Source organism: Schistocerca gregaria, chromosome 2, assembly GCF_023897955.1.
Source record: "Schistocerca gregaria isolate iqSchGreg1 chromosome 2, iqSchGreg1.2, whole genome shotgun sequence".
In the NCBI taxonomy this organism is placed as follows: domain Eukaryota; kingdom Metazoa; phylum Arthropoda; class Insecta; order Orthoptera; family Acrididae; genus Schistocerca; species Schistocerca gregaria.
In genome coordinates, this window is record NC_064921.1 from 428816649 (window position 1) to 428841598 (window position 24950).

A 24950-nucleotide genomic window follows, 5' to 3' on the forward strand; every position below is an offset into this window, starting at 1 on the left:
ACCTGTTAGGTCAATAGATCGCTTACTTTTTCATAATTGTCATCATGTGTACAAGATCATTTATTTAGTTATGTCTCATCATTTGTTCAGAAGACAGTGTAACGTCACAGTGCACTTGTTATGTGAACCTGATGCATGGCACGTTCCGTAAGGTTAGAGATACCGACGAAATTATACTTAATCTGATTTGAGTTTGACACCAGGTCTGCACCCCAGCTGTTTGGAAACGACACAAAAGCCGAAACTGTCAGTCAGAAATGAGAATATTTCTTTAGAGCTGCCAGTTTGAAATAATAACCTCTCTTAAAAATTATTTATTTGTGCTTGTTGTTCATTAAAATATAATATTACATAAGTGCCAAATAATCTGAAATAATTCTATATTTACAACACAGTGTTTTTCGTTTTTGTAATTAATCAATTCATTTTAGGTGGTCTGCATCTGATGTAGTATGTCAATTGAAGCCGTTTCTTTGAGCTGTGTCGTCATATGGTTAACTACAATGGTTATTTGACTGTCGCTAGCATTGATGGTATTTCGTATTTCTAGCCATGTTGACTTCCGGTTTTTATTTTATTTTTTTTTTGCGCAAAATTTTTCGACTATCAACCTAGTCATCTTGTTTCAGTGGTCGATTCTTTGATGCCGCGACATTGTGAAGTGTGAGGCGTTGCAGGCAAGACGGAATACGGACGTCTAAAAATGAGATTGACAGAAAGTAGAAAATGGGAAAGTAGGAATTGCTAGAGGATATGTACAAAACTCTAGAAGCATGGAAAATTAAAGCGATATTTGAAGGAAAGTGAAACATTTGTACGAACATAAAAAGTTCAGATGGTAATCCAGTACCAAACAATGAAAAGTCTAAAGAGTGCAAGGAGTGTATAGAAGGTTCACACAAGGGAAACGAACTTGATGACAGTAACTTAGAAAAAGAAGAGGAGATAGCTAGATTGAGAACGGAGCTGCGATACTGCGAGAACAATTTGAGAAAGGACTGAAAGCCCTAAGCCGTTACAAAGTCCACAGACTACCTAAAATTTCCACCGAATTGTTGATTTCTGTCACAGAAGCGGCCACGTCTAAACTGTTCTACCTGGTATGCAAGATGTAGGCAATAATGTAATAATTTCAACTGCTAACAAGACGTATGCTGACAAGTGTGAATTTTACAGAACCATCAGCTTAATAACTCAGGGTTGCAAAATATTGATGTGTATTACTTATAGAAGATTGGAAACTGATGTGATTTCTGGAGAAATGTAGGAGCATACGAGGCAATTCTGACCCTGTGACTTACCTCGGAAAATATGTCGAAAGAAGGTAATTCAAGGTTTACTGCAGTTTCGTATTTAGAGAATGGCCTGACAGTCGACTAGATTACACTCTTTAAAATTTTGAAGATTTAGGGATGAAATACAAGAAGCGAAAGGTTATTTACATCCTGTCTAGATACCAGATCGCAATTATTGGACTTGAAGGACATGCAATGAAAGCAGAAATGAGGCAGTGTTGTAGCCTATTCTCGATGTTATTCAATCTGTACGCTGAGGAAGCTGAGAGGGAACCAAGAAGTAATTTTTAAAGGAAATTTAATTTCAAGGAGAAGAGATTCAAGCTTTGAGATTTACTGGTGACATTGCAGTTCTGTTAGGACGACAAAGAACTTCGAAGCGCAGTTGAATGGAAGGTATAGTGCCTACAAGAGACTATAAGATGAAAATCGACTAGAGAAAAAGAAGAGTATTCGTATTTATTCGAATTACATTGGATGGTACTCAGGCAATTATAGTAGGAAATGTTACACTAAAAGCAGTAGATGAGCACTATTTTTTCAACATCAAAGTATGTGACGATGGTCCAAGTAGAAAGGATATAAAATCAGACTGGTAACGGCGTGATGAATAATTCTGAAAAACATATATTTGTTGACATAGAATATAAATACATATGTTAAAAAGTCTTTTCTGAAGATATATTTGTGGAGTGTAGGCATGCACAGAAGTGAAACGTTCGGACAAGAAATTCGGACAAGAAGCTAATACAAGCTTTTGAAATATGGTACAAGCAAAGAGAAACCTCAAACAGTGCTCGATGCTAACCGAATTGCTTACCTTTTTTGCTAGTGTTTCTAGCACTTCTCGGCTATTCCAGTAGTGTGTTCTTTATACGAAATGCTACACTGACACGGAAATACATACTGACATTCCTTGAGAGGTAGGTCGTCTGTCACTTCTGTTGGTGATAGCGGATGGATTAGCTCCATGTTTCCGGAGGGGCTACTGACTTTTCTAGAATTTTGGGCGTCATAAGAAGAGTAAACAACCCTTCTCTCTCTCTCTCTCTCTCTCTTTCTCTCTCTCTCTCTCTCTCTCTCTCTCTCTCTCTCTTTCTCTCTCGACATCGACCCCTTTCACATGCGAAGCTTATTTTGATTGCAATGGTCGCTTATGCTTCCGGCCACGAAGGGATTACCCTAATGGGACATGGGACGGAAATCGGTAGCTGTGATGTACATGTACAAACATGATTACAGTTTCGGAAAACTGGATTTATTCGAGAAAAAGAACTTCACAAGTTGAGCAAGTCAGTAACACGTTGGTCCACCAATCGTCCTAATGTAACCAGTTATTGCGCTTTGCATTCATTGACAGGATCGTCGGATGTCCTCCTGAGGGATATCGTGTCAAATTCTGTCCACTTGGCAAGTTATATCATCAAAATTTTGAACTGGTTGGAGGTTGCTGCCCATAATGGTCGAAACGTTCTCAATTGGGGGGAGATCTGGCGACATTCTGGCCAAGGTGTGTGAGCAGGCATTATCTTTCTGAAATGTTGGCCCAGTATAGCTTGCAACGAAGGGCAACAAAACGGGGCGTAGAACATCGTCATTTGGTATCCCACCACTGTCGAAGACATCTCCATCACGTCTTCACTGGTCATCGGTGTTCATTTCCAAGCGGGACTTATCACTGATGACAATTCTACTCCAAAGACCATTACAGGCTGGAGACATATCTGGAGACGTCCCACGCAGGGATGGGATACCAACATGAATGTCGCCCACCATACAGCTCGACAACCAGGAGTGATGGTCTGGGGTGTCATTTCCTTTCATAGCGGGACGCCCTTTGGCTGTCATCTTCGGCACTGCTACAGCACAGTGGTACGTCGACGATATTCTACGCCCCATTTTGCTGCTCTTTATGTCATGCCACACTGGGCTGTCTTAGTAACGTAATGACCGCCCGCTCGCAGTCACCGTTTCTAATACTTCTATTCGTGCTTGTCAAACCCCTCCTTAGGCAGCAAGAGCGCCGGATCTCTCCTTAACTGAGAACCTTTCGAGCATTATGGGCAGGCCCCTCCAACGAGCTCGGGATTTTTGTGATCTAACTGGACAGAATTTGGCACAATGTCGGTCAAGAGGTTTTTATGTTGGTAACGCCACGTAGCGCTCTGTATGAAAATCACTCACTGTGCTGTGTTCAGGCTGTGGTTGGTTGGCGTTGTTGGAGTATTCGCTATTGTAGTGTTGGGCAGTCGGATGTGAACAGCGCGTAGCGCTGTGCAGTTGGAGGTGAGCCGCCAGCAGTGGGTTCAAATGGCTCTGAGCACTATGGGACTTAACATCTATGGCCATCAGCCCCCTGGAACTTAGAACTACTTAAACCTAACTAACCTAAGGACATCACACACATCCATGCCCGAGGCAGGATTCGAACCTGCGACCGTAGCAGTCGCGCGGTTCCGGACTGAACGCCTAGAACCGCTACACCACCGCGGCCGGCCCGCCAGCAGTGGCGGATGTGGATAGAGAGACGCCAGAGTTTTGAGAGGTTACTGTAAGCGGACGACCTGGACGTGTGTCCGCCAGAAAAAGAGAATTTGTAAAGATGGACGTCATTAATTGATAGATACCTATATGATGACTTTTCAACATTATTAGTGTAAATCCATTGTTTGTTCTCTATCAAAATCTTTCATTTGCTAACTCTGCATATCAGTAGTTAGTGCCTTCAGTAGTTAGAATCTTTTATCTAGCTGGCAGTAGTGGCACTCGCTGTACTGCAGTAGTTCGAGTAACAAAGATCTTTGTGAGGCAAGTGATTCATGAAAGGTATAGGTTATTGTTAGTCAGGGCCATTCTTTTGTGGGAATTATTGAAATTCGGACTGCGTTGCGCTAAAAATGTTGTTTAGCGACGATCAGAATAAGTAAAGAGAGAAATATCTGAGTACGTTCAGTTTGGCTCAGCTGTTTGAAAATCAAATAACGGAAGAATGTTTACCAGCGCAGTCATTCATAATTTTTCTAAGGGCGCGTTTCAATTTAACAACGGTCTCGACGAATACCAAGCGGAAATACTGCTTACAGGGAGAGAGGTGGACCATCGCGTTACTGACTTGCTTAATTTGTGAATAATTCACTTTTTCTGAGACTGTACGTATTTGTTTGTCTGTAAGTGATACATGTACATCACGTGTACCTATTTGCGTCCCATTCGGAAAATTATCTGGTTGTACGTCGTCTATTTTTGTCTTACAATGTATATGGGTCATCTTATCCGCCATAAAAAAGCCAAGGAGACATTTATTTCACCGAATATGAGAATGAGCACAGGCAGAAAATTGATTCATAGCGTGGAACGTGTGTTCAATACGGCTTTACACAGTGTGCTACTTGATGGGTAGTTCACGGTGCGGTTGCAATCAGAGCAGCACACAGAATTTAGACCACTGCCCGGACATCTTACTGAGGTGACAAGGGGTCAGCGGTCGAAACACTGTCCGCAAATACTCAATCGTTAACGCTGCTAGAAACTCAAATACATTAAACACAATGAGGAGGAGCGAGCCGCAGGAACGTCAACAGTGCCACTGTGTGCGTAGTCAGGCTGCCCGACGCCGCCCGCTGCCGGCTGGAGTCCACGCCCGCCTACTTGCGGCCGCTGCTGCAGAGGCTGCCGTAGTGCAGCCGCGAGTCGCTGCAGTCGCTGGGCGCGGGCTCCCGCCGCCGGCGCACCGGCTTCGCGTCCAGACCGCACTGCACGATGAACCGCAGCTCCGACACCACCGCCTCCCACGGCGTCATCTGCGGCACACACGTCGAAAGTCACATCCCTTTATGAAATTCGCCATGTACACTACTGGCCATTAAAATTGCTACACCAAGAAGAACAGCAGATGATAAGCCGGTCTTCATTGAACAAATATATTATACTAGAACTGACATGCAGTTTGGGTGCATAGATCCTGAGAAATCAGTACCTAGAACAACCACCTCTGGTCGTAATAACGGCCTTGATAAGCCTGGGTATTGAGTCAAACAGACCTTGGATGGCGTGTACAATAATAGTTGCCCATGCAGCTTCAACACGATACCACAGTTCATCAAGAGTAGTGACTAGTGTATTGCGACGAGCCAGTTGCTCGACCACCATTGACCAGACGTTTTCAGTTGCTGAGAGATCTGGAGAATGTGCTGGCCAGAGCAGCAGTCGAATATTTTCTGTGTCCACGGGATGAAGGGAAGAGCCACCGGTCGTAACAAATCTGAAATGTAACGTCCACTGTTCAAAGAGCCGCCAATGCGAACAAGAGGTGACCGAGACGTGTAACCAATGGCATCCCATACCAACACGCCGGATGATACGCCAGTATGGCGATGACAAATACACGCTTCCAATGTGCGTTCACCGCGATGTCGCCAAACACGGATGCGACCATCTTGAAGCTGTTAACAGAACCCGGATTCATCTGAAAAAACGACTTTTTGCCATTCGTGCACCCAGGTTCATCGTTGAGTACACCATCGCAGGCGCTCCTGTCTGTGATGCAGCGTCAAGGGTAACCGCAGCCATGGTCTCCGAGCTGATAGTCCATGCTGCTGCAAATGTCATCGAACTGTTCGTTCAAGTAGTTGAAGTCTTGCAAACGTCCACATCTCTTGACTCAGGGATCGAGACGTGGCTGCACGATCCGTTACAGCCATGCGGATAAGATGCCTGTCATCTTGACTGCTAGTGATAAGAGGCCGTTGGGATCCAGCACGGCGTTCCGTATTACCCTCCTGAACCCACCGATTCCATATTCTGCTAACAGTCATTGGATCTCGACGAACGCGAGCAGCAATGTCGCGATACGATAAACCGCATTCGCGATAGGCTACAATCCGACCTTTATCAAACTCAAAAACGTGATGGTACGCATTTCTCCTCCTTACACGAGGCATCACAACAACGTTTCACCAGGCAACGCCGGTCAACTGCTGTTTGTGTATGAGAAATCGGTTGAAAACTTCCCTCATGTCAGCACGTTGTAGGCGTCGCCACCGGCGCCAACCATGTGTGAATGCTTTGAAAAGCTAATGACTTGTATATCACAGCATCTTCTTCCTGTCGGTTAAATTTCGCTTATGTAGCACGTCATCTTCGTGGTGTAGCAGTTTTAATGGCCAGTAGTATACCTCGACACAGACACAACCTTAGAAAATCTCGTCTAAATTATATCAGCCATGGTAATGGTGACTCTCCTCTTTTGCATCTGGCACTTCGTAACAGTACTTACCAATTTCATTGTTTTTCTTTTGTTTTAATGTTAATCCATTAGGTCATAGGTAGATTTTTACCTTACTATGAAACATTATCTTGACAACATTAAATAGGTTAATTAATGTTAATAATTATAATTATATTTATAATATAATTATAATCAATAACAGCTAATTACTTCCACAAACTGCTACATGTCAAAGAAACCGCTCACTGACCCCAGTAAGGGAACCCGCTAATCCTAACACCGAGCACATCCGTCCTCCAATGAACCAGAAAGTCAAAGAGGTCGCGGACCTCCTCAAAAATAGCACAGCCTATGGGGAAGATTAGAATGTGGCAGAAATGCCGAAACTAGCAGGAGTAATCACGCATAGGCATGTGTATACAGCTATCCTAAACATGCTGGCTAGTGAGAAACACCCAGAGGACACGAGCTGAATATAAACGTGTCTTCTTTTGGATACATAAACATTTTATTTTATCTCGTTAATACTTTTATGTTGTAATTTCACGCGCTGACACGTTTCATGAGCTTGGAGATTTGTTCCTCTATTTGATCCTACGGAACAAGACGTGTAAAATAAGAAAAAAAAAACTCATGTAAATATGGCCAGGCTACCAATGACACCACGATGCCGCCAAGCATGGCAGCTCTGGTGACGTGAAAGAGTTGAATGGAGAATGAGGCGTTCTGTCGTCTTCAGTGTTCTTAGTAGGTTCTGTCTGTATACGAGTGATGGACGTACACATGTATTGCGTAGACCTCGCAGGATGCCATTCGGCACCATTATGATCGTTTTCATGCGAGAATACACGCCTGTGTTGCCGCCGGGATGGGTTGGGGATAGGAGATACACTGTGTAATGATGAGTTCGGCCAGCCTTTACTGTGACATTTGTTTTTCGTTTGGTATGAAGTTGTTATGGTATACTCCTAAAACGCTGAACTACCTATAACCTCACTTGTCAATAAAATGACTTTTTTCCTGGCAGTGTATGTGTGAAGGTGTATACGATACGTAGGATGGAAGTTTAAAATATATATGATGTGTCGATACACACATAAACCATAATTGACGAAATAGTGGTTTTCAAAACAATAAAATAAATTGGAAACAACCAAAATTCTCAGCTCTTGCGGAGGCCTGTTGAAAATGTACGCTGTAGGGTGATGTACACTTGTCTCAAAGAGATATAGTATAACGTCGCAGTCTGACTAACTAGCGGTAGAGCTGTATACATTGGCGTTATGTAAAAAATCTATTTGGGCTGCACTGAAATCCCACCGAGTGCGTATTATTTGTCTCGATCAGGTCAAGCAATTACGTGCTCCCCGGCGTATTTAAACACAGCTACACGTAGGGATATATCAGTTCCTATTCCGGTATTAATCATAGCTTCAGTACATACACAACACCAATATCTCCTCTAAAGTTTTTCAGTTTACTAGAGCCTAATAGTTCGTAACAGAGCGATAATTTGTTAATGCGGCAAAGCGTACTTATGCACGCCGCGTTCCTTGCACGATCAATGTCGTCGCACGGATAATTATTTACTGAGTACACAATATTGAAAGGATTGAAAGAAGTTATTAACACAGTAATAACACTGAATGCTCGTTTATTGCACTATTTTCACATTCTAACTTTGCCGTAAGGAAGTAGCTTTTCCTATCTGGGTGCACTTAACAACGTATACTTCAGTCCAAACTATTATGCAAGTTCCAGAGTCCATTAACTGATTTTACAAAAGTTAATTCTTTCTCAGAATTCGGTTTCAAAGTTTAGTCTCTACATCGGTCCATCATTAAAAGTTTCTAACTTTGGGTAATGTCCAGTCTTTTATTGAAAATATTCAATTTAAGACAATTTCGAATATTTCACTATCTGTATTCTACGTGATATCCTATTTGAAATTACTGATTTACTTCTTGCATGTTCAGTGCGTCGAGGTAGATCGCAAATCTTCAGTGTTCAAAAAACAATCTCGTCGCGCCCACGTATACGAGCACACGCTGAGGTACGACTTGCCCCGGCAAACTCTCGTAACACAATAAGAGTGCACGTCTCTTTCTTAGGTATTACACACGATTCTCAAAGAATACTCATAAGGAGTATTCTTGGAGATCGTTCGTTCTACTCCGTGATTTCTAATTACGGTACTTTGCGATCTACTATGAATTTATTTTGAAACTAATGGGATTCTATCTTTTTCAAAACACTAAGCTACTTGGTACTGAATTTGTTCTATCGACGTACTACTATTTAAGCAACATTATTCCAAAAGGGCCTTTTTTATTTTTTTTTTTTATTTATGAAACTGGAACTTGATTTTTGGGATTTTTGGGCTTTGGGGTACTATTTTCATATTCTTCATTTTTCGTCCAAAGGAAGCGGCCTCACAGTAGGTACGTGTTCCTATGTGCAGGTCAATTCTTCTCATGCAGCGTACTGAAATGCTGAATTACGTTTGTCTGCGTTCCTGATCAGTACGTGTTGTGTAGACTGTTGTGATGAGTGCTTCTGCAGCGCTGTGCATTTTTTTCTTTTTTTTCTCGAATAACAACAAAGGGTGGCTGAGGTTAACATTCCCATCCGAAGGTGAAGTAAATAGTAAAACGTATCTTCATTGTCCAACATATTGTTCAAAACATTGAGATTTAATTCACGAAATTAACATATAATTTAAGATCATATGATGTAATATCGTTCATCAATATTTTATTCCAGCTTCAACGTACAGGCGAATACATCCGGTCTGACCGCTACTGAAGTCGCTTGCAGTGTTCATATGAATTGGAAAAGATGGAGAGAATTTATTATTCAGTTTACCCCCTAGTCGCAAGAAACGGACCGCTAGCTCAGTTAGACTAACCTGGTGAAAGTTTATGGCCTTGGTGTTGTGAGAGGCACCATTCTACCATTTCCAAGCCATATAAAATTTCAAATCTGGAAACCGAGGCGAGAATTTCAACCCAGCTGTTTTAGACTACGGATATCGTGACGGTAACAACATACGAGGGTGCGTCAAGTGAAAACCTTAAATTTGTATTAACAAATCGAAATTTTGCGCCGTTATCCTGTAAGTTGGTAAGCGTGCTACAAACAGCGTGCAGAATGGCCTGTGGGTGGCAGCATAGTGCAGATGCACACATACCGTCGCAGTATCTATATCAAGATGGCCGCCCCATTTGAGACTTGCACCAGGGGATAACAGTGTTCTGTTATTCGGTTTTTGTGTAGTGAAGGTGTAAAACCTATTGAAATTCATCGACGTATGAAGGTTCAGTACGATGATGCATGTTTGTCACAACAGCAAGTCTACGAATGGAGCAGGATGTTCGCAAATTGTGTGACTTCAATGAATGATGTTCCTCGTCCAGGTCATGCACGAGGCAGCAGTTGAAGCCATAGTGAAGGAAAACCGCCGAGTGACACTGAATGACATTGCAGCATGTTTACAGATTAGTCATGGGTCAGTGGTGTGCTCCAGTTTCACAAAGTGTCTGCAAGATGGGTGCCACGCCAGCTGACTCCTGAAATGAGAGAACGGCGTGTTGATGCTTGTGAAGAACTTCTTCGCCCTTTGAACGAGTAGGTGATGGCTTCCTTGCAAAAAACCTGGGTTCACTCCCACCAACCGGAAACGAAGAGAGCGAGCAACGAATGGCGCCATTCCTCGTCACCAAAAGCAAAGAAGTTTCGAACAGAAGCATCACCAGGGAAGGTTATGCTGACTCTCTTTTGGGACGAAAAAGGCGTCATTTTGGAGCATTAAATGCGTAGAGGGACCACTGTCACCAGTGCATCATACACAGATCTCCTAAAAAATCATCTGCGGCCTGCAATCAAATCAAAGCGACGTGGATTGCTGTCAGTAGGTGTCCTTTTCCAACATGACAATGCAAGGCCCCACACTGCTTGTACAGCAGTTTTAACAATCACAGACCTGCATTTTAAGTGTCTTCCTCATCCACCATACTCACCAGACCTTGCCCCAAGTGATTTCCATATGTTTGGACCACTCAGAGACGCAATGGGAGGAAAGAAGTTCCGTTCTGATAAAGAGGTAAGCCACGCGGTGTATGAGTGGTTGCGCGGACTACCAACAGAATTATTCTCTAAAGGAATTTATGCGCTTCGTAAGCGGTGGAGGACTTGCATTGAGCGTGGGGAAGATTATGTTGAAAAGTGATACAGCTTTGTACCACTTCTGCACAATAAATAATATTTGAAAAAATATTTAGGGTTTTCATTTGACTCACCCTCGTAGTTACTGGGCATAAAACGTTGGAGTTTTAGTAGTTTTTAACAAGAGAATGCGCGAATACTTGAGCGGCACTGACCATTTCCTCTACAGCGATCTTGCGGCAGTTCCAGAGGAATTCCAACACGGAGACGGCGAAAGCGATGAGCGTGCCGAAGAAGAGCACGAGGAAGACGCCGCCCACGTTGAGGATGCCCAGCTCGGTGCTGTTCTTGGCCGGGTCGTCCTCGTCGCACTTCTGGCCCTCGGGCGCCTTCCACCAGCGGTTCTTGAGCGCGCTCAGGTTGCCGCGCTCCTGCAGCTGCAGCACCGCACCGCTCACCGCCGTCCGGTACGGCGAGTCTGCATCGGAAGGAGAACAATGTGTGGCAGGTAAGCAGTTCTGAGCAAAGCCCTCCAGTAACGACATTTCTAGAAACTGGACTCTGGAGCGAAGGGAACACCGATTTTGAAACTTTCTGACTGATTTAAACTTGTAGGGGAAGAGGAACCGTCGGAAGTGCATCTGTGAGGGTGGGTCGTGAATCGTGCTAGGATAGCTCAGGTGATAAAGCACTTGCCCGCGAAAGGCAACCGTCCCAGTTTCGAGTCCCTATACGGCACACAGGGTTAATCTGCCATGAAGTTTCAACTAGATTTCTAATGGAAGTACACATATGGTGTAACTATCAGTATATGGAATTCATGTTACGAAGGTATAGAAAAACGATGGGAAAACGAAGTCAGAAAGTCCACATCATGATGACAGGATCAGGGAATGATACGGATCGGCGTTACTTAAATGTAAACGTGAATTTTCATTCATTTTAATAACGATCGCTGTTAAAAGGACCTTAGATACTGAGAGGTTCCATGCCCTCTTTTGCATGTCTCCTCTCATTTTCATCAATTTTATTAATGTTCTATGTCATTGCACGGTAGTAACAGACCGAATAATATTGTAATGAGGATATTTGTACTGACAGCTCAAAAAATACTTTTCACTTGAGTCCTAAACATGTTCTGTTACTTCCCTACGTTGACGGCATTTCCGGTTGGGGGCTGCAGTTCCCTGAATTCTGAGGGGTTCGTACAATAGGCTTAAGCGCCTGGCGGAACGACAAACGTCGGTCGAGTTTCGCCTATTATACAGGGCGAAACAACCTGTGAGACGTCTGAGTGTCGCCGCAGTTTATGTGTTTACCATTCCGGCGCGTCCGGAACGAAGATTCCTGGCATCGACTGACTGCATTGACCTTTTTATTCTGAGAATACATGTGGACTGTGCCCTGCTGGGTGCGACTGTCTGGCGCTGGATGGTCTAGACAGGTTGTTTTCGTAGACGGTCAAACGGCACCTCAGCTGAATAGCAGAGGCATGATTGGACAACTTAAACTGAGGCTAAATGGCTCTGAGCACTATGGGACTTAACTTCTGAGGTCATCAGTCCCCTAGAACTTAGGACTACTTAAAACTAACTAACTTAAGGACATCACACACATCCATGCCCGAGGCAGGATTCGAACCTGCGGCCGTAGCAGTCACGCGGCTCCGGACTGAAGCGCCTAGAACCGCTCGGCCACCGAGGCCGGCAACTGAGGCTAGTTGACATCATAAAGCCGTGCTCGAAATTGGAGGGAACAGTCGCTATTGGCGCGAATGATGTGTGGAGGTATCAGAACTGAATGCTGATTCGCGGTTTTCGAGGAGTTTAGGGAGTGGAGCAATGTTGGTTTCGCTCTTGGGTTGCGCGGGCAGGGAATTCGGCATCTGATCTTCCTTGGACGGTCTTGCGACTTGGTCGCTCGTTTTCGGAAGAACTTAGAATCCTTGGACAGCCTTCGCAGCCAGGGGTTAACACAGAGTTGCTGCAAGACAGAAGTCTGCGCCTACATCATCAGGACGCTGCCTACTGACGACGTGCTGCAGATTTCAGTATTGGTACAGTATTTTGCGCCTCCGGTATTGTAGGACCTTATCAATTTTATACTGAATCCCTCACCAGCACACGTGCTCGCTTTGTTACAAGTCTACATCTACATCTACATCCCATACTCCGCAAGCCACCTGACGGTGTGTGGCGGAGGGTACCCTGAGTACCTCTATCGGTTCTCCCTTCTATTCCATTCTCGTATTGTACGTGGAAAGAAGGATTGTCGGTATGATTCTGTGTGGGCTCTAATCTCTCTGATTTTATCCTCATGGTCTCTTCGCGAGATATACGTAGGAGGGAGCAATATACTGCTTGACTCTTCGGTGAAGGTATGTTCTCGGAACTTTAACAAAACCCCGTACCGAGCTACTGAGCGTCTCTCCCGCAGAGTCTTCCACTGGAGTTTATCTATCATCTCCGTAACGCTTTCGCGATTACTAAATGATCCTGTAACGAAGCGCGCTGCTCTCCGTTGGATCTTCTCTATCTCTTCTATCAACCCCATCTGGTGCGGATCCCACACTGCTGAGCAGTATTCAAGCAGTGGGCGAACAAGCGTACTGTAACCTACTTCCTTTGTTGTCGGATTGCACCTCCTTAGGATTCTTCCAATGAATCTCAGTCTGGCATCTGCTTTACCGACGATCAACTTTATATGCTCATTCCATTTAAAATCATTCCTAATGCGTACTCCAAGATAATTTATGGAAATAACTGCTTCCAGTTGCTGACCTGCTATTTTGTAGCTAAATGATAAGGGACCTATCTTTCTATGTATTCGCATCACGTTACACTTGTCTACATTGAGATTCAATTGCCACTCCATGCACCATGCGTCAATTCGCTGCAGATCCTCCTGCATTTCAGTACAATTTTCCATTGTTGCAACCTCTCGATACACTACAGCATCATCTGCAAAAAGCCTCAGTGAACTTCCGATGTCATCCACCAGGTCATTTATGTATATTGTGAATAGCAACGGTCCTACGACACTCCCCTGCGGCACACCTGAAATCACTCTTACTTCGGAAGACTTCTCTCCATTGAGAATGACATGCTGCGCTCTGTTATCTAGGAACTCCTCAATCCAATCACACAATTGATCTGATAGTCCGTATGCTCTTACTTTGTTCATTAAACGACTGTGGGGAACTGTGTCAAACGCCTTGCGGAAGTCAAGAAACACGGCATCTACCTGTGAACCCGTGTCTAAGGCCCTCTGAGTCTCGTGGACGAATAGCGCGAGCTGGGTTTCACACGACCGTCTTTTTCGAAACCCATGCTGATTCCTACAGAGTAGATTTCTAGTCTCCAGAAAAGACATTATATGAACATAATACGTGTTCCAAAATTCTACAACTGATCGACGTTAGAGATATAGGTCTATAGTTCTGCACATCTGTTCGACGTCCCTTCTTGAAAATGGGGATGACCTGTGCCCTTTTCCAATCCTTTGGAACGCTTCGCTCTTCTAGAGACCTACGGTACACCGCTGCAAGAAGGGGGGCAAGTTCTTTCGCGTACTCTGTGTAAAATCGAACTTTTATCCCATCAGGACCAGCGGCCTTTCCTCTTTTGAGCGATTTTAATTGTTTCTCTATCCCTCTGTCGTCTATTTCGATATCTACCATTTTGTCAACTGTGCGACAATCTAGAGAAGGAATCACAGTGTAGTCTTCCTCTGTGAAACAGCTTTGGAAGAAGACATTTAGTAATTCGGCCTTTAGTCTATCATCCTCTGTTTCAGTACCATTTTGGTCACAGAGTGTCTGGACATTTTGTTTTGATCCACCTACCGCTTTGACATAGGACCAAAATTTCTTAGGATTTTCTGCCAAGTCAGTACATAGAACTTTACTTTCGAATTCATTGAAAGCCTCTCGCATAGCCCTCCTCACACTACATTTCGCTTCGTGTAATTTTTGTTTGTCTGCAAGGCTTTGGCTATGTTTGGTTGCTGTGAAGTTCTCTTTGCTTCCTCAGCAGTTTTCTAACTCGGTTGTTGTACCACGGTGGCTCTTTTCCATCTCTTACGATCTTGCTTGGCACATACTCATCTAACGCATATTGTACGATGGTTTTGAACTTTGTCCACTGATCCTCAACACTATCTGTACTTGAGACAAAACTTTTGTGTTGAGCCGTCAGGTACTCTGAAATCTGCTCTTTGTCACCTTGCTTGTTTCTCCATGTGATCCCATTTGAGCTCTCACTACTAATTGCGATACTGCTATATAGTCGGGAGATTAATATTTGATTTATTAGGACTTCCAGTTATTATCGTCAATCTATTGCATCACAGAGAGTAGAAGCCCCTTGTTCTTGAGCCAACTCTTATTCTCATAATATTTCAGTATTCCCTATCATTTAACCTACTGTTTGTGTTGGTAATCATGGGCATTTATTTTCTGATGTATAATAAATCCCATTGTGATATTTAATCCTTATATCATTTCGTAGATATGTGCGGAACCCCATTTCCTGTTGTTTATTATGATAAAGTTCTCTTTTTGTGAGGAGATTACGATTTTTATTAAATTACTGTGAATGTGCACTCCTTATTTTACCAACAAGCAGTGGCCACCATCATTTTCTCTCGTTAGCGTTGTGCACATAATCAATTAGCTGGTAGATAAGAAAGGGGTCGAGTGCATGTGTCATTCTCATGCAAAATGCATCTGAATTAAAGAGGTACAAAGTCTTCTCGACCCCGGCACCTCGCAATATTCCTGCAGAAAATTCTAGTGGTTTACCAAAACCAAAATCTTCAAATTGCACATCAGGCTCTAAATATCAGAAACAATTAATAAAATGGTGTCTCACATTTAACTAGCTTGAAACATCTAAATGACTATCCATTCGAATATTTTCCTAAGTTATGTTCTACGAAGATGACTCAGAATGTAAGGTAACGAGAGATCTAAATATGCTGTCAGTAAGGAATAAGGAAGAACAGTATGCACTGATTGAGAAACATAACCAGCTGCAGGTTGGCTAAAGCCGCAGGCATTTAGCTGACAGAGACAAATGCTAACCGACTAAACACATAGTGAGACGGACCTGCCTTTACTTCGCAAGCAAGACTAGATCTTCATGTCGAACAGTTTGCCATTCCCTGCTCCAGGGCTTCCCAACCTGTGGTCCGCGGTCCCCTTAGGGGTCCGCTGGCTCTTTCTAGGGGGACCGCCGCCACCTTTCACCAAATCGTGTAAAATAATGAGTAAAGTTACTGAATAAAAATGTGATAATCAAATTCATCACTATTTTTTTCGTGTGAAAAACTTGTGTATTTTTACTTCAGGTCGTATCCCCAAGCAGCCTTTGCGGTTCCTAAGTGAGAACGCATACACGGTTTAGTGCTGGAGAATGCGGCTTCTCTGATCGACTGTTTGGCAACAATACGGAGGTCGTTTGTGCGCCGGCTCACGGCGCTACATGCGCTGAAACCTTTTACGCATGCGCAGAGCGAGCTTTGTCGGCCAATCACAGCGCTCGCTGCCACGTATGCGGCTCCAATCATCATTAAATGTTAAACTTGCTTTGTCAGTGCACTACCTATTTCATAAGTCGATTTTTGATCTTCAGGTTGTTGTCATTCTTCTCTAAACCAAAGACTATTGCTACCTCGGGGGGGGGGGGGGGGGGGGGGGGGGGAGGGGGAGGGGGGGGTCATTGGGAACATGGCACTTGAATTAAGAAGCTTTCAGTTCCCATGGGTTTCTCTCTGAAATTTAAAGTTACTGTGCTCTTGACTGACTAGGGGTCCGCCACGGATTTTCGACTGAAGACGGGGTCCGCCAACTGAAAAGGTTAGGAAACCCGGCCCTGCGCTAGGCTCTCTGCCTCACATCCCTCTCACCTACATAACCTACCAGTTACTCATATTTCCTCCTGTCCTCGTATTCTCCGAACATCACGTTCCTTCAGTAATCTTCAAGATAAAACCTTTATCCCAGTATTTTTTAAGCCTGATGCGGTGCTGAACTTATACCAGAACATCCTATGACCTTCGATCTCAATGCTCTCCTTATACAGTCCTCAGGCAGATTTCAAAACTTCCGTTTTTCAGACCCACGTATACATTCTAGTGATATCTACAAATCCTAACGTAGTTTTATCACATAGCTTTAGCTCACAGGCTCCTGCTCCCGTTTCCACAGCCCAGTCGTCAAACCTGGCACTCATAAACGTCTCATGGCACGGTAGATCTGGAAGAATTTTTCCACTGACAGTCGGATAAAAACGTCTCCGGAGTGAAGGAGAAACTTATGCTGTTATAGTAGCATTTTATAACTACCACTACAGCTCGACACATAGACACGTTATTGTGCATTTGATGCACCTCATATTCAAGCACAAAGCTTAGTACTTTTATAAACAGGAGTAGCTTGGGCAGCAAGGAAAGAATAAATGGCTAGTGGGGCTTCTAATATCAGATTAGTCTCTCCGATATATGAAGTTTAGATGATAATTATCATTCTTTTCTATTCTCAAAACCTACCTCCACTGTGGAAGATGGCAACCTGCACCGTGAAACTAGAATTGCAGTTTCCCGCTTCGAATCCGCTACTGTTTGGCCCATTCCCTTATTTACAGCACTCGTGAGTCACACACACAACACTTGTGCCGAACTTATCTTGAAACAGTCAAAGCCGCTTTTTAATATGCACTAGATTTTTACCCATGGCTTAACCCACGTATGCATATATCGCATGCGTTACACTCATATGTGTCTGAATATCTGCTATTTTACACTATATGACTCCAGAGAGATGACTAATTTATCTGTGATATTCAGTCTTGTCGTATGATCTTTGATTCCGAAAACCGATCGCAAAAATTTTGGGTCGCCATAGTGCTTATTCTCGCGGCCTTGCTGAAGTGTTGAACAGCACGAATAGGAGAACTTAGACTTCATAATTTTCAAGTATTACCAGTCACCTAAATACAGGAAAGAACTACCAATAGACTCTTTCGAACATTTATCCCCATCCCCATCCGTAGGTGTTCTAGGGTTAACTCATTCCACAGTACAATTATATATAGGAACAATTTAAATCGCTTCCCTAATCTTACCCCTTCTGCTTCACTCATTCCTCTTCCACCTGTTTCATCAGACCTGTCCATCTTTCACCTGTGTCCTCATACAGTACTTCTTTACAGACAATGACTGATATATGTAGCAAGTTTAGTTGAATCTGATTTAGTGGTTTGGGAGGAGATGTGGAATATACACACATTCATGATCACGTATACATTTCCATTTTTATAATATGCTAGATAAGTACCCGGCGTAGTCAGGGTATTTATTTATTACAGACATGTATTAGAAGACTCTGTCCTCTGCCCAGCTTCTCCTCCCCTTCTGTCTGTCCACCCCCGCCTTCAGCGTAACTCTGGACATCTCTTCCTCCTCCCCTCTCTGTATAACTAGTCCTCACCCTCTCTTAGTCTTGCCCTCCCCACCCCCCCTTAATCATCTTTTTGATCATCTCCTCTTCCCCCTCTCTCTGTACACCTACTCCTCCCTTTCTCTCTGTCCATCCCCTCTTCCTCATCACTCTGTCCTTATTTCTGTCCATCTTCTCCTGCCTCCTCTTTCTATACACCTCATCCTGCTTCCTCTCTCTATTCAGCTTCTCTTTCAACCTCTCTGTCTGTATATCTCTTCCTCTGCTTTTTCTCTGTCCATCTCATCCTCCCCCATCAATATCCATCTCCTCCTCCCCTTCTCTCTCTGTTGAGCTGTGTCCATCCACATATACACCACCTGGAACACCCACTCAACGCACCAGTCATGCAGGGCAGCATAACTGACAGGTGTTAGCAATCCTTTTCACAGCCACTCCTATCCCTGTGGGAGGTGGTGATTCTTACAATAACCTGCAAGTATACGAAACGTGGTTGAAATCTATCCAAAGGTTAATGAAGTGATGTAGTACATCCAGACACACACACACACACACACACACACACACACACACACACACACACACACACACACACACACATATATATATATATATGTGTGTGTGTGTGTGTGTGTGTGTGTGTGTGTGTGTGTGTGTGTGTGAATGTGTATACATGCTTCCAGTCTTCTGTTAGAAAAGAAAAACATAAACTGTTTCTCTCTCCCCCCTTCCATCCTGTCCACCCACCCTGTCTCTGTTCCACCTACCTTCTCAGCCCTTCCCAGCAACTCTTAAGTCTTCTGCCTGTATTTTCTCCCTTTGTACTGTTTCCATCTGCCTTCTAACCCTCAGTACTTCTTCCACCTGGCTCCTTATTCCTAGTATCTCTTCCATGTGCTTCCTCACAACATGTCCCTTTTCTGATTGCCTCATCACACATTCGCTCTCTTCCATCTCACACAATCCCCTTCTTCTACCTTTCTCTTTGCACCCTCTTCCCTTTCCGCCAGCCTACCACCCCATTTTATCTCCAACATACCTCATGTACCTCCCCCTACTCCTCCTTCTATCTATTGATCTATTTCTCCCCCTTTCCCTGTACATGTCCTCTATCATGACTCTCCCTTCCATCTTCTTCTCTCATCTCTGTTCATATTCTCCTCCCTCTATGTCCATCTCCATTGCCCTCTTTTTCTGTCCATAGCTTCCTCATCCTTTCTTTGTCCATCTCATGCTTGCCCTTTCTTTGTCTATCTGTCACCTATCATCACTCTCTGTCCATTTGCTTCTCCCCTCTCACTCTGCCCATCTATTCCTCAACCCACTCTGTCCAACTCCTCCTCCCCCCTCTCTCTGCCCATCTCCTCCTCCCTCTCTCTGCCCGTCTCATGCTTCCTCAATCTGTGTCTATCTCCTCCTCCCAATTTCTTTATCCATCTCATCCTCTGCTCTCTCTGTCACCATATGTTTGCACCTCTTTTTTTTCTCAGCCATGCCTATCCACTGATATAACCAGTGGAATACGTTCTGATACTACCTGCACGATTTGCTAATCGTGCAGGCCACTCCAGTTGTGCTATTACCAACCCTCTTCACCACCACCCATAACTCAATGCGAACCAGTTGGTTCTTACCCATACAGTATTTCTTTTCGGACATTAAGTAGTTGTACCAGGTGATCAAAAAGTCAGTATAAATTTGAAAACTTAATAAACCACGGAATAATGTAGATAGAGAGGGAAAAATTGACACACATGCTTGGAATGACACGGGGTTTTATTAGAAACAAAAAAAATTGCTAGATGCGCGAAAGATCTCTTGCCGCGTCGTTTGGTGATGATCGTATGCTCAGCCGCCACTTTCATCATGCTTGGTGTCCCAGGTCCCCAGACCTCAGTCCGCGCGATGATTGGCTTTGGGGTTACCTGATGTCGTACGTGTATCGTGATCGACCGACATCTCAAGGGATGCTGAAAGACAACATTATTCCTCGACTACAGGTATTGTTGAGTAATGATGGTGGACATATTGAGCATTTCCTGTAAAGAATACCATCTTTGTTTTGTCTTACTTTGTAATGCTAATTATTGCTATTCTGATCAGATGAAGCGCCATCTGTCGGACGTTTTGTGAACTTCTGTATTTATTCGGTTCTAATGAAACACCATGTCATTCCAAGCATGTGTGTCAATTTCTACCTCAATATCTACATTATTCCTTCCGTGATTTATTCAGTTTTCAAATTTATACTGACTTTTTTATCACCCGGTATAGCAACTTTGCTTAGAAATCGATTGATTGGTTTAGCAGATGTGAAACATACAAACACACAAATTTTTATGTTTACAGGGTGGTCAGAAAAGATCTCAAAAGCTTGTAAGGGTGTTAGAGGGCACGTTATGCTGAGAAATAATTGTTAAGAAAAAATTTAGATCATTCCACTGTTCTCGATACATTGTACCATTTCTGAATTAATTAGCATTGAAGCTAGCTACTCAATCCATTGCACAAGCAGCTTCAAGTGGTCCACCAGATATAGTTAGTGTCAGTTGTTCTTATAGTGTAGATGACAGGGCACGAGACTGCTCAGCCTTTGGCTTGGGTTCGATCCTTACTACTGCCCCATGTCCAATTTTGTATCCCTCTCTTATTCAGTTTTATGACATCAAACAAAGAACACCATGGCAACACCATCTCTCCCAGACCACTTGGATTTGCATACGAAATAGCCTGATTACCTAATTTCAATGCTAATTAACTCAGAAATGGCACAACATATCGATTTTTCTCCTTAAAACTATTTCTCAGTACAGCCTACCCTCCAGCACCCTTACAAGTTTTTCAGACTATTTCTAATCATCCTGTACATACTATAGACACAGACATTTGGTGACCAGTTTCGCCTAAACTATATTTGGGCTAAGTGAATATCTTAGTGAGATGGCAACACTGATGCAGCAGTACCTTACGCAAGGCCCTGGATGACTGTATAAAATAAACACTGTGTCTCTAACCTATAAATTTAAAAAAGTATGCCGCCAGAAAACTCCATATGGTTTTAACTTAACAGTCAGGAGCACCCTTTCATAACTACAAACTAATTCTCAGGAAGGTAATCACAGGTCAATATTTCAGGAAGATCACAAAGACCAGTAAAAATGAATGGAACAAATGACAAAGGTGCAAGCAATATGAAGAAAAATTTCCGCAAAAAAGGAACCACAGATTTGTACGCAAAATGGTGATATCTTTATGAACATCCTACAACAGAGATTTTGTTACCTATGGCTCAGGCTGCGCCCTTGCTATTGGTCTGACGACAGGCAGAGTGGAGCATTTCTTCACCGCGGCACTAGGAGGGGAAGGTTGGTGTGCCCATCGGCCAGACAAGTCATTTTCCCCCAGGAAAGAACCCCGGTGCTCATTGACATCAGGCTAAGTGGATCTGGGGACGTGCTGGAAGGACTGGAAAGAGGAAAAATCCCTACCCCTATCCAGGATTTAGCTCGAGACCTCGAGAGCTGAAGTCTTGTGCTCAAGCCGCTAGACCGCCACGGTCACCGTAGAGATGTTAAAGTCACAAAATATGCTTCTGTGGGAAATGTTTAACTGAATATCGATTTGTTACTATTGCCATTCAAATTTCTTTTCTCCTTTGCACATATACCTTTACTGGACGTCCAATGACAAATCAATGTGGGAGAAAGAAAGGAAAGACATTTACACGAAAATCTGGAAAATATATACGAAAATTATTTGCAAAACGGGCATGCTATCATCCTAAAAGAACAGCGTTCCGGGAGAGCAGCAACATTAATAACTATAAGCATCTTGACTACTCCGAAAATAAAAGGGAAAATATAGATCATATATTTGATCATATATTATGTATTCCATAGCTTTTCTAGATAGATCGTGCGTGGATTACATACCCGAAATGACCACTTGGGTATCAGAGTATTTTATTTTATTTTCCATCATCGTAAAATTAGGCTTACCTCAAAAGTTCTCAGATAGAAAACAGACATCCAGTAACCACTTATTTAAGCAACAGGGCACGAAATATGAAGAGTGGCAAAACTGAAACACTGTTTGTCAACTGTCAAAGCGCTCACCAAGAAGTCCTAGAACTCATAGCTCTCCAGAAAACCAATGGGCTTAATGTAATACTAAAAACTGAGAATTAGTTGAAATAAGTAGTAAATTGTTATGAAACTTTCAGTATCACTATCGTAAGATGCATTAGACTTTCACAAGGTGGAGTTTTGATAGCAACAAGCAGAAACTTCAGGTCGATGAGCAGCAAAATGCATCTGACTGTGAACTTGTATCCACAAGTGTAGCCCGTGGTTGTGGGAGCCTGTACCCTCCTCGAAAAGCGCGCACATAGCCACAGGGTCTCGATGTGTTAGCCTCGTTTACGTAGCACAGGAATAAATAGATTATACGACAGCACTATATTATGACTACAATTTACCTAATATCGACTGTGACAAGTATACACAAATCATCGGATGTAGAGGGAAACTGTCAGCAAAACGATTCTGAACGCTTTGTCGGGCAACTTCCTTGAACAAATAGGCGGGCAACCCAGACGAGATGTAAATGCTGTAGACCTTCCAGCTACAAAACGATCGTATATGTTAGTGTGTAACTGTAGAGACAGAGGCTAGGGTTCACAAAGTTATAGAGATGATTACGAGAAAACGCAAAATCCTCTTCTAGGAAGGTATGAGACAATTTGTGGCTGACAGAGAAAGTTATTAAAAACTACTCAGAAGGCGACTTGTGAAATTAATTCAAATACGATCAGCTTAGAATAGCAGAGGTTATAATTAAAACATTTCTTGAAGCATCTTGGATATTAATAGCCGCTTCTGTTGTATTTAGTCCTTTGTTATTGGCTCACTGCCGGTTTCGTGGTACTAAAAGCCACATCTTCAGGTGAGTATATGACTAAAACATTAGAACGGAAAAGCTCGGAGTCTTTTTATCAACATTAGTTGACCATCAAAACAAAACACCAATAAAAGAGGGTATTTCACAGAATAAAAACAGCCAGATTCCATTATAGTGGATGGGTCTTAAACAAGTTGTACCGTAGTCATCGCTTCTCCGATCTACACGGAGCCTTGTAGAGAGGACACGGCCGTGTGCTCTGTCATTTGGAATTGGGTCAGTATGACAGAGTACGCGGCAGCGCCCCCTCTACAGGTTCCGTGTAGATCGGAGAAGCGATTACTACGGTACAAATTGTTTAGGACCCATCCACTATAATTGAATCTGGCTCTTTTTATTCTGTGACATACCGTCTTTTATTGGTGTTTTGTTTTGACGGGCAACGAATGTTGTTAAAAAGATTCCGAGCTTTTCCACGTTGACGCGTCAGGTACATATAGTCTGTAGCTGTGAGCTGGGCTCCAGTCCACCACCAATTATGGAGGTTTAGCTTTGACATTGCCAGTGCTGGCGAAACGTCAGAAAAATCATCAGACGAACGTCGGCCGAAGAACCCGAGACAGAAACTAACAGGCACTTTGTCAACAAGTGGTCACTAAAGCCTTAACAGCTTTGTGTTACTTGTAATAGTTGCAAAATTCTGTACAGATCAGTCTGGCAGGGAGATATGCACCCACTTGAAGGAAAACAACAGAAAATGGAAACTTAAAAAAGGAAACTCTACTTTTGCAGACCATCTGCTTAAAGAAGCCCACAGGTAAAAGGTACGGCGTGAAGTATTATCTGATATCTATACAGGAAGGAAGATGAAATTTCTTGAAAGAGTGGAAACTAATAAACATATATTTATTTATTTATTTATGCATTTATTTTACCTGGCAAGATTAGGGCCTCCAGGCCCTCTCTTACACCTAACCAGGCATACTCAGATTGAACGAGTTACAGTTTCTACATAACATTAAGGAAATATAGCCTATTATGCAGTTAAAGAAAAAAATAGATATTATAACAGTAGTACAACGATAATTATAACAATAAAAATAATTATAACAATCAATAATAATAATAATAATGACTATGTATATGAAAGTAAACATACTTTTCTTTTCTGAATGTCAGTCCCATTGTTAGTTGGGAATTTTCTCGTTATGTTCTTGCAGCTTGTGAGTTATTCTCATCGAGCAGAGACATAAGACGATAGAATGGGGTGAAAGAGATATATAAGAGGTAGATAGGTTAGAGGAAGAGAAATAGAACGGTAAAAGTCGAAGCTGTGATGGAGAGGAGAAAGAAAGAGATGGGAGGGGCACAACAATGGTGGCTATACCGATCCTAATATGTAAGTCTTGAGTTCCCTCTTGAATGTTGAGTAGTTCTGGATAAGACGAAGATCACAGGGGAGCGCGTTCCATAGTCGTATGGCTGAGATGGAGAATGACACGGAGAAAGATTTTGTGTTATGTAAAGGTACAGCCAAGATGATAGACGTATCCGATCTGGTGTTGCGATTGTGGAATGATGATAGGTGTTTAATGTGAGAAGATAAGTATTGGGGGCACCAGTGGCTAAGAAATCGATGAAGTAAGCACATCGTGTGGAGATCGCGTGCCTTATGTGGGCATATCCAACCTAGCTGGGAGTATGACGGACTGATATGATCATACAACCGAATATTGCACACGTATCTAACGCAAGCATTCATCACTAGCTCGAGGCATCTAGAATTTTCATTATTTGTGCCGTGTTGAACTACATCGCAGTAGTAAAGATTAGGCAAGACTAGTGTTTGGACTAATTTTTGTTTAACATGGGTTGGAAATATTTTTCTAAATTTTTGAATTGCGTG

The 24950-nt window shown here is 43.0% G+C and overlaps 1 protein-coding gene across 1 annotated transcript in view; it reads right to left on the reverse strand.

Moving 5' to 3' along the window:
* Positions 1–572: 572 nt before the first annotated feature.
* LOC126324320 (glutamate receptor ionotropic, kainate 2-like) overlaps positions 573–24950 on the reverse strand; it is a 187764-nt gene continuing 163386 nt past the window's right edge. The window contains exons 16-17 of the mRNA XM_049994949.1: positions 10902–11164; positions 573–5095 (exon numbers count right to left, since the gene is read on the reverse strand). Of these exons, the coding sequence (XP_049850906.1) occupies positions 4940–5095; positions 10902–11164 (419 nt within the window). The 3' untranslated portion in view covers positions 573–4939. The remainder of the gene's footprint in view (positions 5096–10901; positions 11165–24950) is intronic.